Source organism: Alexandromys fortis, unplaced genomic scaffold (genome assembly GCF_014885135.2).
Source record: "Alexandromys fortis isolate MF-2015 unplaced genomic scaffold, M_Fortis_MF-2015_v1.1 scaffold_284, whole genome shotgun sequence".
Taxonomy (NCBI): Eukaryota; Metazoa; Chordata; class Mammalia; order Rodentia; family Cricetidae; genus Alexandromys; species Alexandromys fortis.
In genome coordinates, this window is record NW_026068160.1 from 168,497 (window position 1) to 181,910 (window position 13,414).

The 13,414-nt window shown below is 54.1% G+C and overlaps 1 protein-coding gene across 8 annotated transcripts; it reads left to right on the plus strand.

The window, feature by feature from the left end:
* The first annotated feature begins 247 nt into the window (after nucleotides 1-247).
* Niban3 (niban apoptosis regulator 3) lies at nucleotides 248-11,735 on the plus strand. Of its 8 annotated transcripts, none has more exons than XR_007589472.1 (15): nucleotides 248-943; nucleotides 1,930-2,060; nucleotides 3,042-3,167; nucleotides 3,513-3,627; nucleotides 4,577-4,962; nucleotides 5,036-5,140; nucleotides 5,221-5,383; nucleotides 6,086-6,276; nucleotides 6,373-6,531; nucleotides 7,683-7,799; nucleotides 7,877-7,984; nucleotides 8,755-8,866; nucleotides 9,727-9,792; nucleotides 10,466-10,575; nucleotides 11,502-11,735. XR_007589472.1 is itself a non-coding variant. In XM_050127713.1 (15 exons), the coding sequence occupies exons 1-14, from the start codon at nucleotides 889-891 to the stop codon at nucleotides 10,529-10,531; spliced, it is 1,860 nt and encodes a 619-aa protein (XP_049983670.1). In that variant the 5' UTR covers nucleotides 248-888; the 3' UTR covers nucleotides 10,532-10,575; nucleotides 11,502-11,735. The 8 variants fall into 8 exon arrangements, 7 of the variants coding, with proteins under 7 accessions (XP_049983670.1, XP_049983673.1, XP_049983672.1 ...); XM_050127713.1 differs by having other exon boundaries at nucleotides 10,506-10,575; XM_050127716.1 differs by lacking the exon at nucleotides 11,502-11,735 and having other exon boundaries at nucleotides 4,577-4,744; nucleotides 4,847-4,962; nucleotides 10,506-10,829.
* Nucleotides 11,736-13,414: the final 1,679 nt, after the last annotated feature.

The window sequence follows — 13,414 nt, forward strand, 5'->3', positions numbered from 1 at the left end:
GCCTGGATGAGTGTGGGGTTCTGAGGGGCATCCCCGGGAAGGTCACACAAGCCAGGCCTGAGGCGGGAATTGAAACCTCCCTGAGCTAACTTGGCATGGAACCACAGAGGTGAAGTTTCTGTTGGTGTGCGGTCCCTGAGGACTCCTCGGCTGTGACAATGAGGAAGTGGGGCAGGCCGGGAAGAAAGCTGCCCTGCTGGGGACTTCTGACAGCCAAGGGCACAAGCTGAGACCGTTGAAAGGAAAGTGACGTGTGGGCGTGAGGACCCCGTGTGAGCAGCCCTGCGGGACATTACTGTTGCCCATCCCTGTCTCAAGGGGACATCTCTGCTGTGCCCATACACTGCGGCATAGGTTCTGCCCCATACTCCAAGGCGACTGCTAATGTTCCGTCTGCCGTGCCCGCGTTCTAGCCTCCGGAAAGGGAAGAAAATAAAATTGCTTAAGGGGTCATCTTCCCTCGTGGGCAGATGGGGGTTGTTTTCCACACATTGACAGCCCGTGCCTCAGGCCGTTCATTTGTTCAGTCAGCTGTCTGTTTCTTTTGTAGACAGGACTTCATGTAGCCCAGGCTGGCCTGCAGGACCTAAACTCCTGATCCCCCTGCCTCTGCTTTCTGAGTGCTGGGATGGCAGAGATGTGCCGCCCCACCCTGGCCACCTGTGCCAGGGCTTTGTTTTTCCCACACTGCTTTGGTTTCCCCTGGGGCGGTCCCCACTGTCCCCCACAGAAACCCTCAGTCCTGGTCCAGCCTGTCCCCAGGGGCAGGAGGAGGCAGGTGCAGACAGGAAGGGGCAGAGGGTTGTACTGGTGGCACTACCCTCCTGGAACTTGGGACACTCAGCACCCTGAGCAGTGGGACCCAGGATAGCTCCACACAGCGACAGGATGGGGGTGCGGCCCTCCAGCCCCCTGGACAAGCGGCAGCAGCAGCAGCTGAGGGGTGAGCAGAGGGGTCCCGCTGCAGCGGGAGGCCACACTGGCATGGCTCCTGGCACCAAACGTCTTGTTGTCACCGTCCTGCCTTGGGTTGGAAAAGTCCAGGGTTTTTTTTTTGTTGTTGTTGTTGTTGAATGTTTCATGACAGGGTTTCTCTCTGTAGACCAGGCTGGCCTGGAAGTTGTTCTGTAGACCTTAGCCTCAAACTCAGAGATCTGCCTGCCTCTGTGTCCCATGGGCCAGGATTAAAGATGTGCATCACCCCTGCCTGGCTTTGGAAGATTCCAGATGTAAGTGAAGCTCGAGTAGCTGAGGGTAGTGGCACAGGCCTGTCATCCTAGCACTCGGGAGACAGATCTCTGAGTTCGAGGCCAGCCTGGACTGAACAGTGAGTTCCAGGGCAGCTGTTGCTACATGTGACCCTGTCTGAAAAGAAAATGAAACGTGAGATGTGACATGTTTTATTTGTTAGGGGACTCGAGGGCCCACTGAGGGCGGGGGTCCTCATGGCTGGGAGGCCTGGCTGCATGAACTGGCACTGAGACTCCCTGTACTGTCCTCTGCTGGTCCTTGGAGAGTGGGGCTGGACAATCGAACAGGATTTGGTGGCTGTCCCCCAAGGGGAGGTGGCTAGGCCAGGTTGGAAGAGGGTGTGCAGTTGGCAATGAGTATGGGAATAGCACTGGGGAAGGGGAACAGCGCATGCAAAGTCCCAACACTGACTGCTACCTGCATTTGCTGTGTGCTGTTGGGCAAGTGAATCCCCCTCTCTGGGCCTCATTCTCCGAGGCACAATATCCTTGGATGGAGATACTTTGTGTGTGTGTGTGTGTATGTGTGTGTGTGTGTGTGTGTGTATGTGTTGTCCTCTTAGGCTTCCTCCCACCACATTCATTGAGGCAGGGTCTCGCCTGTGCCAGGGTTGGCCAGCTTGGCCTGAGATGACAGGCTGGTCCCCTGGCCACAGTGTTGGTCCCTTCTCCCCCACAGGTCAGGTGGACGGCCTGCTAAGGGCCTTCCTGCCCTGTTACCGCAGGCAGCTGGCGGCAGCCATGCTGAGGCAGATCTCCAGAGAACTGGAACCCCAGGAGCCAGCCGGATGCCAGCTTTCCCACACCAAAGTGCGTGTCACTGAGGATGGGGCTCCCTGCCAGGCACCAGCTGTGGTTGTGTCCCTCTCTGAGTTCGGTGACATGAGACTGGGGACATGGAGCTGGGGAGGTGGAGGCAGGCAGAGGAGGCCTGGAGAAGGGTGTTCCCTGCGGGGGTCACGTGTGCAGAGGCCCTGAGGTGGGCAAGCCTGGGAAGAAGCCAGGGGGCAGGGCTGCTTCTGCGTGTGTCTGCCCTGCTATTGCAAGCACAGCACCAGGAAGACACTCCTTGATAGGACCCCTTTGTCCCTCTGACCCTGCTCTTGGCACTTCAGGGATTGTAAGATCAGACAGCCTGGAACTGTAGCCACTGAGACTCCCCCCATGGCCTCCTTCTGTCCCCTACCCTGGCATAGTCAGGACCCACAGAGGTAGAGCGAGCTCCTGCAGGCCACATGGCACAGTGACCAGAACCTGAGGTTCCCCGGCGGCTCCCTTCCCTCCCTGCTGTGGGGAGGCTCTGTGGGCAGAGGTCACAGCTTGGGACTCTCCCTGTCCCTTGCAGGGCATCCTCATACCTGCTACAGTTCAGTTCAAATTTGCAGTGTGTCTGAGGCTGACCTTGAACTCCTGACCTTCCTGCCTCAGCCTTCTGGTGCTGGGCTGACAGGCTGACAGGTTCTGATGGCAGCTGCTGCCTAAAGCCTTGGAGGGTGGTGGGTATGTGTGACCAAACCTACGTGACAAGTTTTCCTTTGGGTCTCTGTAGCCCAGGCTGCCTATAGACTGACTACTTGGGGGAACTGAGGAAGGAGGGTCACTAGGACCAGGCAGTTGGTGGTTTTCCTAGGGTACCAGAGTCAGATCTTGTCCCAGTTAACCAATTAAATGGTTTTTTTTTTTAAAGAAGAAGCTGAGTGCCCTGCTTTTGGTGGGAACTGAAACTTGGGCACAGTTCAGGGAACCCTAAATCCTGCTCTAGAGCCAACGACAGCTGGCATCCCTTTGCAGAAGCTGCCTAGAGTCCGGGAGCACCAAGGACCCTTGACCCTGCTGTGGGGCCACCCGCCACAATGGCAACCCACCTTCTGTGTCCTGCGTGGGGATGGACGCCTGGAATGGTTTAGCCGAAAGGAGGTGAGACGACCAGAACTGCAACCTGGGATAGTGTAGGGACTGGCAGCGTGGCTCAGGGGTGGAGCCCCTGCCTAGAATCCCCCAGTGAGGGGCTGGGGCGTGGTTCAGAGGTGGAGCCTCTGCCTAGGATCTCCCAATGAGGAAATGGGGGCGTGGCTCAGGGTTGGAGCCCCTGCCTAGAATCCCCAGTGAGGGCTGGGGGCGTGGCTCAGTGGCAGAGCGCTGGTCAGTAATATGCTAAGATCCTGAGTTGCTCATTGCCCAGAGAGGTAGGGAGTGCTTTGGGAGTTTGCCGACTTGCCTCTCCTGGGGAACCTCAGTGTGGTCTCATGTCTTTGGTCACAGGAGTATGAGTCTGGGGGCCGTACCCTGGGCTCCACAGCCCTGACAGGGTACACACTGCTCACTTCCCAACGTGAATACCTGTGCCTTTTGGATGACCTCTGCCCAAGCTCCTCTGGTAAGGATTCCTGGGTTCCCTTAGTTTTCCTTCCTCCGCGTCCTGTGGCCATCCCACCCCCTGTGCACTTGGTGAAGTTGACTTGGTTCTCCTCTGTCTAGTAACAGAAGCAACTTCCTGCCCACAGTGTGACTTGCAGTGTCTACAGATGTTACAGTTGTCCCTTGGTGGATGAATTGTTGATCCTTGAGCAAGAACTCTTGCTCTGTGAAGGAAAAGTGCCACCCACTGTCCCTGGGAGGACACCAGTAAAGCCAATGGAACAAAACCCGAATAGCTAAGAGTCTAAGGAACAACGAAAGTAACGCTGGTGGCACACGCCTTTACTCCCAGCACTCGGGAGGCAGAGGATGGAAGAGCTCTGAGTTCAGGGCCAGCCTGCTCTATAGAATATGTTTCAGGACAGGCAGGGCTGTTTTACAGAAACCTTGTCTTGGAAAACAAACAAACAAAAAACAAAATTTTTAAAAAAAGTAACAAAGCAATACAAAAAAACGGGGCTGGAAAGATGGCTCAGTGAATCAGAGTTAGATTCCCAGCACCCACTCAGGCTGTTCACAACTGCCTGGAACTCCAGCTCCAGGGCATCTGGCACCTCTGACCTCAAGCACCTACACACACATAAACAAACACATACAGATGGTTAAATATAATTTTTTTTTAAAAAACCATAAAACCCAGTGTCAGTAAACATGCAAGGAGACAGACATAGTGGGAAGCAGTGTGCAGGCTTGGGGCATGGTGCACAGACCGTCAGATGGGGTCCTGGGTTTCGAGTTTCTCCTTCTCTGTTCCCGTTCACCTGTTCCACAACGATAGAGTTCATCTTGCCGGGCGCATGTAGTACTAGGGCTTCTGCTGTGTTTAATCTTTGAGACAGCTTTTGCTCTAAAGCCCCAGTTGGCCCCGAAGTCACACCAGTTCTTTCAGGCTGCTGTCTTGCTTTCAGGAGACCTCGCCCAGGAGGAACCGCTGAGGGTGCTGGAGGAGCCAGTGAACTTCCCGCTCTTCCTCGTGCACCCGTTCCGGGCCCACCTCTGCTTCTGTGCACACACGAGGGGGGCGCAGCGCGCCTGGAGGCTCGGCCTGCAGGGTGCCATCCGGCTGAGAGCCACCGGTGCGTTCCAGGGCGCAGGTGGGGCGCGAGAGGACGATGGGTGTAGGTGCGGGGTTCCCTGGGGAGGGTTGGAGCACAGTGCCCGGCTAAAGGCATCTTCAGTCCTGCAGCGCAGCCGGGCGCCGGCGGCCTGTGCCTTCCTGGACACCGTGCAGCTCTATCGACGACGTCGGGGCTTTGCCGGTGGTGACGACGCAACACTGGGCTCTGATGCGGAGGTGAGCGGTGTCCCTCAGGCCCGGGCAGGTTCCACCACCCGTCGCACACTACACCCCCATGCTTCCCCTATAGGTGCTGAGCGCCGAGCTGATGCGGGAGCTGTTACCTGCTCTACGCGCACAGACGCTACGGAGCCTGCGCAGCACTGGACGCGCCCGGGCCCGGGCCTGCTCGGAGGTGCGGAGTGGGCGTGGCGGGGGGGGAGGGGGAGAGAAGGGAGTCTCACGTGCTCGCCCACACCGCCCTCGACTCTGCAGTTCCTCGACGCTGTGCACGCGGCCGTCCTGGCCAGGGTATCTGCAGGGCTGCGTGCCTTCCAGCCGGAAAAGGATGCACTGCTAGCGAAGCTGGAGAGGACGGTGCGAGCAGAACTCGAGCAGATCCTGCAGCAGCGAGCGCAAAGGGCTCGGAGACTAGAAGGTGGGGGGCGGGCTGGGTAATGGGCCGGGTGAGAGGTGGGGGAGGCCGCATGGTTGGTGGTGTTGGGCGAGAGGCTAGGAGTGAGAGTGGATCCAGGAGAGCTAGGGCGGGGCCACGGAGCGAGGGGAGGGGCCTGGGAGTGATGGAGTAGGAGGATGAAGGGCGGGGTCAGAAAATGTAGGGGCGGGGGCTGCGGGAACGGGTGTGGAGCTTCAGGAGTTGGGCCTGCTAGTAATAGTGGGGGTAGGTCGTATGGAGCTGAATCGGTGGAGCTAGCCTGTTGGATGGCAATTTGCTAAAAGGGGTGGGGTCTTGCCGGCGGAAGGCGGGGCCTAATAGGGGTGGCACGGGCCCTGAGAAATAGACTTGTGAAAGGGAAGCAGCTGTTGAGGATTAGAGTCTGACGCTGGATTCTAGCCAGAAGGCAGTGGATGAGAAGACGAAGCCTAGAGCCTGGGGAGACCCCGGCCTATTAAATTGTGGGCTAGGTAGGGACACACGAGGTAGCAGTGGCCTTGCGGGGTCTCCTTTGAAACACACTGAGCTTCTTCAGCCTGTGCCTTTGGGCCAGGTCTCACTGCTCCTAGTTTCAGTGTCCTCAGCTGTAAAATGGGTACCCAGCTGTCCAGGCTGAGGTCCCTGCTCCTCCTGCATCTACTGAGTGCCTGGTGGAGAAAACTCCTGGTCCACATTTCCCCTCAGCGGAGATCCGGGACCCCCTAGAGGCTTGCCTGTGCCGCATGGTGGACCCGCAACTGCCCCAGATTATCCATGCGCTGCTAAGCCTTGTGGAAGCCACACTCCAAGCCGTTCGGACTCTCCTCATCCGGGGCATGGACCGGCTGTCTCACCACCTGCGCAAGAACCCTTCTGGCACGCGGCTGCGCAGGGAGGTTAGCATGTGAGCGACAGGGACACGCCCACCTTGAGCTGTCAGTATCGTAAACCAATGATGTTTTCTCATCTGACTGGTATTCATATGTACGTAGGTTTATGAATTTGGGGAGATACCTTGGGACCCAGAGCTAATGCAAGCCTGTTATCGGGAAGCAGAGAGGAACCGAAGCCATCTGGCCCAGCTGGCAGAACCATTTGGCTTCCTGGGGATGCAGAGCCTGGTGTTTGGGGCCCAAGATCTTGCGCAACAGGTGAGGAGAGAGAATGGGAAGTCCATGTTGGGGATCCCTAGGAGAGGGAGAGTGCATTTATGAAGAAGGAATGGGCCACGCTGGTAGACAGGCAGAGCCTGGAGCGAATGCGAGTCTGCAGTGGGCAGTAGGGAACCTCAGCAGGTGTGGGAGCAAAGGCAGGAGCTTAGCTGGACCCAAGGTTTAGAAAACCCTCTCTGCTGTTAGGAGTTCTATCTATAAAGGCAAGAGGGGGAGGCTGGAAGCCCTGATCCAGATGGAGGTGTGATGGTGCCCACCTGGCCCAGCACTTGGGTGGGGGAAGCAGGAGGATCAGGATGCCAGGGTCGTCCCCAGCTTCACAATGAGTTTGAGACCAGTGTAGGTTATGCTAGGCCCTATCTAAAACAGAAAGAAAGACGAGTTTTTGTAGACAGAGTTTCCCTGTGTCCTTAATAACCACTCAGAGACTTCTTATTAATTATAAATGCTTGACCAATAGCTCGGGCTTGTTACTAGCTAACTCTTACATTTTAAATTAATCATGGCCAGGCAGTGCTGGTGCACACCTTTAACCCCAGCACTCAGGAGGCAGAGACAGGTGGATCTCTGTGAGTTTGAGGCCTTGTCTACAGAGTGAGTTCCAGGACAGGTTTCAAAGCTGCAGAGAAACCCTGTCTCGAAAAACCAAAATTAATTAATTAATTAATCCATGTTGCTTACCTATTCTCTGCCCTGTAGTGCTACCTTCTTTCAACATGGCATGCTCATCTTTCTTTTCTCTGTGTCTCCTCACGACCCTCAGACTTTGCCCTTCTTCCCAGCCTTCTCTCTGCCCCCAAAATACTGCCTAGTTATCAGCCAATCAGTTTTTTATTAAACCAACTCAAGTGACAACTCTTCACAGTGTGCAAAAGGATTATGCTACAGCATGTTTCAGAAGGCAGTGATAGGGCATGGGCATAGGAGGAACAGCTTGTGGCTAATCCGTTGGCGCCTGGCACACTGCACAAGAGTGCTCCCCAGAGTGCGCCCCAGGGGGGCTGGAGATCTTGAGGCTAGAGCCCAGGGGACAGCGCCTGGTCCAGGCTGCTGGGGAAATGTTGGGCATTAGACACCTGAGCCAGAGCAGAGGTCCTGGGTATGGGATCATCCGGGCTCCTCCTTCACAGCTCATGGCAGCTGCAGTCACCACCTTCCTGCAGCTGGCCGACAAGTGTCTGACATCAACTCTGGACTGCGACCAGGCAGCTGAGCAGCTGGAGAAAGTCAGGGGCCTTGTGCTGAAGGTGAGGTGAGTGGGTGGGTGGGGGCCGTGGCCTAGAGTACTGCAGGCTGCTGCACAGGCTGGTTGTGTTCTCTGCAGAAGCTCACCTCGGACAGTGAGACCAGTCGGTGGAGGTTCACCCGGGACTGGCTGCTGGGAATCTTCTGGCCCTTTGTGTGGAGCCAGCTTGGGGTGAGCTATAACTCGGTGAGTGGACACCTGAGCTCTCCATCTGAAGGGGACAGAGTGCTCACTCTTGCCTGAAGCCACTGGAGGTTGGAGATCCCACCTCTGCTCCCCAGGCTGGGTGTACGGGGGCACTTCTGGCCTTGACAAAGCCCCTTGCATCTTGGTTCATCCCTAATTTTTGCTGACCACACACTCCCGGAGTTTGATCCTGGTGGTGCAGAGCGGGTGTGGGCTCCATGGGTCGAGGTTTATAGGGAGAACTGCCTGTGCTAAGGTCTTGAGGTTGGACTGGGCCTTGTGTGTTAAGGACCAGAGAGGAGGGGGCTGGAGAGATGGCTCAAAGGTTGAGAGTACTGGCTGTTTTTCCAGAGGTCATGAGTTCAATTCCCACAACCACATGATGGCTCACAACCATCTGTAATTAGATCTGGTGCCCTCTTCTGGCCTGAAGGCATACATGCAGCCAGAACATTGTATACATAATAAATAAATATTTTTTAAAAAAAGGTCCGGAGAGGAGTCATCCAGGGTGATGGTGAGGGAAGAAGCAGGCAGAAGGGTGTGGGTGGGGAGGACCCAGCCTTCTGGCTAGCTGAAGGTCGGGACCCAAAGCATGGCTGTGACTAGATGCTAGCAGGACCCTTCAGAGGAAGCAATGGTGGCTAGGTCCCAGCTGAGACACTTGGGAGGTAGGAAGCCTGTGTGGGACATAGTCCATTTCTGACACTGGGACACACGTTACAGCATGTGGGTCCTGAATCCAGCCAAGCTCCTGTCTGTGGTCCTAGGAACAGCCTGAGGTGGATGGGGACATCTTGGCCGTGGGCTCCCAGGCTCTGACCACTGAGGGTGTCTGCAGGGACGTCATCCAGGGCCTCCTTCTGCAGAGAGTTGACAGAGGTGAGTCTCCCGGCTGTGGCTCAGCCCCTGCAGACGCTAGCACAGGACTGGGTGGGCCTCCTTGAAAGGGGCACTGGAGTGAGGTGCTCAGGGATATTGGAGTTCTCGGGACTGATGAGAGAGAGGCAGTTGTCCCTGGTACTAGAGGGTTGGGCTGGGGTCCACTCGGGAGATCTCAGAAGCTCATAAAATCTCCAAAGATGGCAGAGGGAAGAGGGACCCAGAAGGTAAGACAAGTGGCTGGAACCCAGAGATGATGGCATCACAGGGAACCAGGGAACAGACTAAGACTGTGTCCTTGATGTGTGGCCAAATAAGAAAATGGAGCAGAGGCGGTGATGTAGGTCTGCCATCCAAGCAACCCTCCTGCCTCAGCATCCTGAGTGCCTGAGCCTACATGCCTAGGAAAGTGGAATATTTTTTAATGATTTATTTATTTTATGTGCAGCGGTGTTTTGCCTGCATGTCTATCTGTGAGGGTGTCAGATCCCCTGGAGCTGGAGTCACAGATGGTGTGAGCTGCCATGTGGGTGCTGGGAACTGAACCCGGATCCCCTGGAAAAGCTTTCAACCACTGAGCCATCTACTTCCAAGAGTAGAAGGTTTAAATGACTGTAAACTAAGTCTAGAAATGGGGACCTGGATGAGCTTCTGACCCTAGACCTTATATACATCCTTAGGAGAGTTCCACCTGCCATTGCTCTGTGATGTCTGCACAGAGCAGCAGTTGGGAGGGGCTCCTGGCTAGGTGGAGAGCAGCTGTTGATTAGCCATGTCTGCATTGCCTATAGCATAGAAAGAGGATGGGAAGGCTAAAGCTGCCTTCCTCAGATGGATCCAGGGTTATCCCTTAATTCTAGAGTTGAACAAAATCCTTGGTGCCAGCGACAGAACCCGCTCTCCAGCAGAGGACCAGGAAAGAGCACGTGAGTACCTCACAAGTCCTGTGCCACGACCAGGGGTGTGCAAGAGTAGTGTGGAGCAGGATGGACTTCATCTGAAGTGACCATGTTGAACGGTGGAGAAGCCATGGGTTGTAACACACAAGGGCCGAGATGGCAACAGGCTTGTGTTCCTGCCAAGACACAGTGGGGGGTTTTGCCAGTTACTTTCTGCTATCAACACAGGGAGGGGAGATAGTGATAGTCTGCAAAGGCACTGCCAGGGGAAAGCCTGACTCATTTGTCACACAGTGACAGCTAACACAGGTACTCTGTAATGGGCTCACTTGTTACATAGTCACAGCTAACTCAGATACTCTGACTTGGATGTGGGCCTGCTTAATTTCCACAGCCATGCATTCGCATAAAGGGAATATAGCAGAAAGACGGTTGTGTGGTCAGGCTTACATACAGGGAGCCTGAGTGTCCCTCCACCTGCCACATATGCCGGGGGTGGACCTGAGCCCATCCCGTCCGTGCACTTACAGCCTTATGGGTGAATCCCCATGGACTCTCTGGGCGTGGAGAAGCAAGCTGGCATTTCCGCAGGGCTCTTCTGCCTGGTCCGTCCGCTGTGTTGTGTTCCACGGCTAGTCAGTTCCTTTAGCTTTGTGAGCCCTGCTCCCTTGCTCCAGCCCCCTTATTTGTGGACCCCCAGGCCCCACCTCCAGCTTGTGACATGTGACATTGGGATCCAGGTGATGGTCATCATTTCTACAGATGAAGGAGCTGAGACTCAGGTCTGAGACAGAAGAGATCTACTCTGGTGGCCAAATTCAGCCACTCTGCCCACCATTGCTTCCAAGAACAACCAGAGCTGTCTTCACCCATGCCCATCCTGGATGAAGACCCAAGTGTGTGAGCTGCACAGAACAAAGCACCACAGACTGTGTGTTCCTGCTAGAATTTTTACACTCAAGTTCTGAACTAGCCTGGGCTACTATAATATGACATTGTATTAAAAATACCCCAAAACTTGTTGGTTTAACACATATAATCCCATTAATTTCACATTTTATTATTTTTTACTTTAAAATCTGTACTTTTTTTAGTTTTTTTTCGAGATGTACACACAGACAGAAAATTGTATACATAATAAATAAATAAATATTTTTAAAAGATTTATTTATTTATTATGTATACAGTATTCTCAGTACTCTGCCTGCATGTATGCCTGCAGGCCAGAAGAGGACACCAGATCTCATTACAGATGGTTGTGAGCCACCATGTGGTTGCTGGGAACTGAACTCAGGACCTTTAGGAAGAGCACACAGTGCTCTTAACTGCTGAGTCATCTCTCCAGCCCAAATCTGTACATTTTTTTTAAAGCTTCTTTTTAAATTTATTTGGGGTGGTGGTGGTGGTGTGTGTGTGTGTTTACATGCATGGGTGTGTGGCATCAGGGGACAACTTCTGGAAGTGGGTTTTTTCTTTCCATCAAGAGTGTCTTCAGGCTCAAACTCAGGTCAGGTTTGGGGTCAAACACTTTCAGTCGCTAAGTCACCTCACTGGCCCCCATTTTATCATTTGATTTCTAATTGCGTGGATGACTAATTTGAGTTTTTAAAATACCCAGGGCTGCGTGTTTGATTGGCCAGCCGCGAGCGAAGGCCCGCTCCCAGCCCAACCCACTGCGTGCCTTCCCGGCCAGTCCACACCCTGGTTACCCCTGGTCGTGCCCCCCCCCACTTCTGGGCGGTTCCAGAGAGTTGGTGTCGTCCCCCGCCCCCAAGCAGTCCAGCTGTGTTGGTCGCAAGCCTCAGCACAGGACATTTAACTTTTAATATAACTTGCTCATCTTGCGTCTCTCTGGCTGCTACAGATGCCCACCGAGACCCAGGCTAGCATGTAGAAGCTAATTCTGGAAACAGGGCGGTGCTGTCGCCTTTGAGAGCAACTGTTAGCTACCAGAGCCAAGTGCTTCCCAGAGGATGCGACCTGCTGTCCTTTTACTTCCTTGGTATGAGATTTCATAAAATTCACAGGGTATTGAGTTGGGTTTTTTGATTTTTTTTTTTTAATGAAAACTTTCAAACCTTGCTCTCAAACTGACACCTATATGCCCCAACATGGACCAAGTTAGCATGCCCTGCCTCCCCCTCAGAATGAGAATTTTTTCCAGAAAACTCAAACACATACCTTATATGGGGAGTACCACACATTTCTTTGTGATAATGGGTCTGGATACGCAGTAACCAAGGCTAGCCTCAAACTCACAGAGATTCCCCTGCCACAGCTTCCCACGTGTTGGGATTTTAAATGAAAATTTTTGTTTAGTTAAATGGAGGCTTTCCTGGACCCATCTGTGCAGCTGAGCTACTACTTAGAAATGATATTAGCATGATCATGAGACTATTCCTCATAAGGGTGAGGGCAGAAAACAAAACAAGAACATGGAAGGACCGGGCATTGGTGGCAAACATCTTTAATCCCAGCACTCAGAGGCAAAGGCAGGCGGATCTCTGAGTTTGAGGCCAGCCTGGTCTACATAGTGGGTCCAGGTCAAGGCTATATTGAGAAACCCTGTCTTGAAAAACAAAACAACAAAAAGAAAAAATGTAAGGGTTTCCAGAGAACCCACTCAGCAACAGGAGCCTTTGGTTCTGGCTCCGGCTTCTTGCCCTATGAAGTCTCTAAAGTGAATCATTTGAACAGAGGCCATGGGGGTTGGGGGCAGGGTTTGGAGGCAGCTGGTTGATCCCAAGGTCTTCAGCTCCTCCGGGAGGCTAGGAACCGGAGTAGGGGTCACCCCAAAACACAGGAGGCTAGCACAGACTTTATAATAACACTGTAAATTTATAGAAAGCATGGGCTATACTCTGAGTTCCACCCTGTTTCACAAACCAGAAGACATGGGCTGGTGGGATGGCTCAGCTGGTAAAGTCCGGGTGCTAAGCCCTTGGCTTTGTCCCCTGTCTCCTGTACACGGGGGGGGGGGGGGGGGGGGGGGNNNNGGGGGGGGGGGGGGGGGGGGGATGGAAAGACACCCCCCCACATACACACACACACTCACTTCCACATCCACTTCCCGACACACAAAAATACATTTAGAGACCTGGAGATAAGAATCATCAGTTAAGACCACTTGTCTTGTTGCTCTTCCAGAGGGTCTGAGTTCGATTCCCAGAGCCACATGGTGGCTCACAACCACCTGTAACTCCAGTTCTAGCCGATCTGATGCATGTCCGTGGTATACAGACATATACGTGGGCAAAACACTAGTACACAGAAAATGAAAGAAATAAGTAAAACAGGGTGAGAGGCACTCTTACGGAGGCCAGAGGACAACAGTTTTGGGGGTGGTTGGCTCCTTTCAGAACTCAGGACGGCATGCGTGGCAAAAAGCTCTCATACCCACTCAGCCATTTCGCTGGTCCCTTAAAATGTAATTCAGAAGCAACAAACAAACGAAAATAACCATGTCGTAACCGAGGAAACTAAGGTTGACATGATTCTAATTAGGAGCCTCAGTACAGAGGAACAGTCTACTTAAGAGGGCTCAAGAAATGGGCTGCACTACCAGGGCGCGGTCACACAGCGCCTCTGCCCCTTTAAGGTGCGAGCTGGGGGCGGGGCTCCGGAGCCATCCTGCGGGGGGGGGGCGGGG

Excerpts from the sequence above, each read along its gene's own strand:
- Niban3 (XM_050127713.1), top strand. The coding sequence starts at position 889 with ATGGGGGTGCGGCCCTCCAGCCCCCTGGACAAGCGGCAGCAGCAGCAG. Across the intron at positions 3,168-3,512 it reads AATGGTTTAGCCGAAAGGAG|GAGTATGAGTCTGGGGGCCG; the intron begins GTGAGACGACCA and ends CTTTGGTCACAG. Across the intron at positions 5,141-5,220 it reads GGGCCCGGGCCTGCTCGGAG|TTCCTCGACGCTGTGCACGC; the intron begins GTGCGGAGTGGG and ends TCGACTCTGCAG.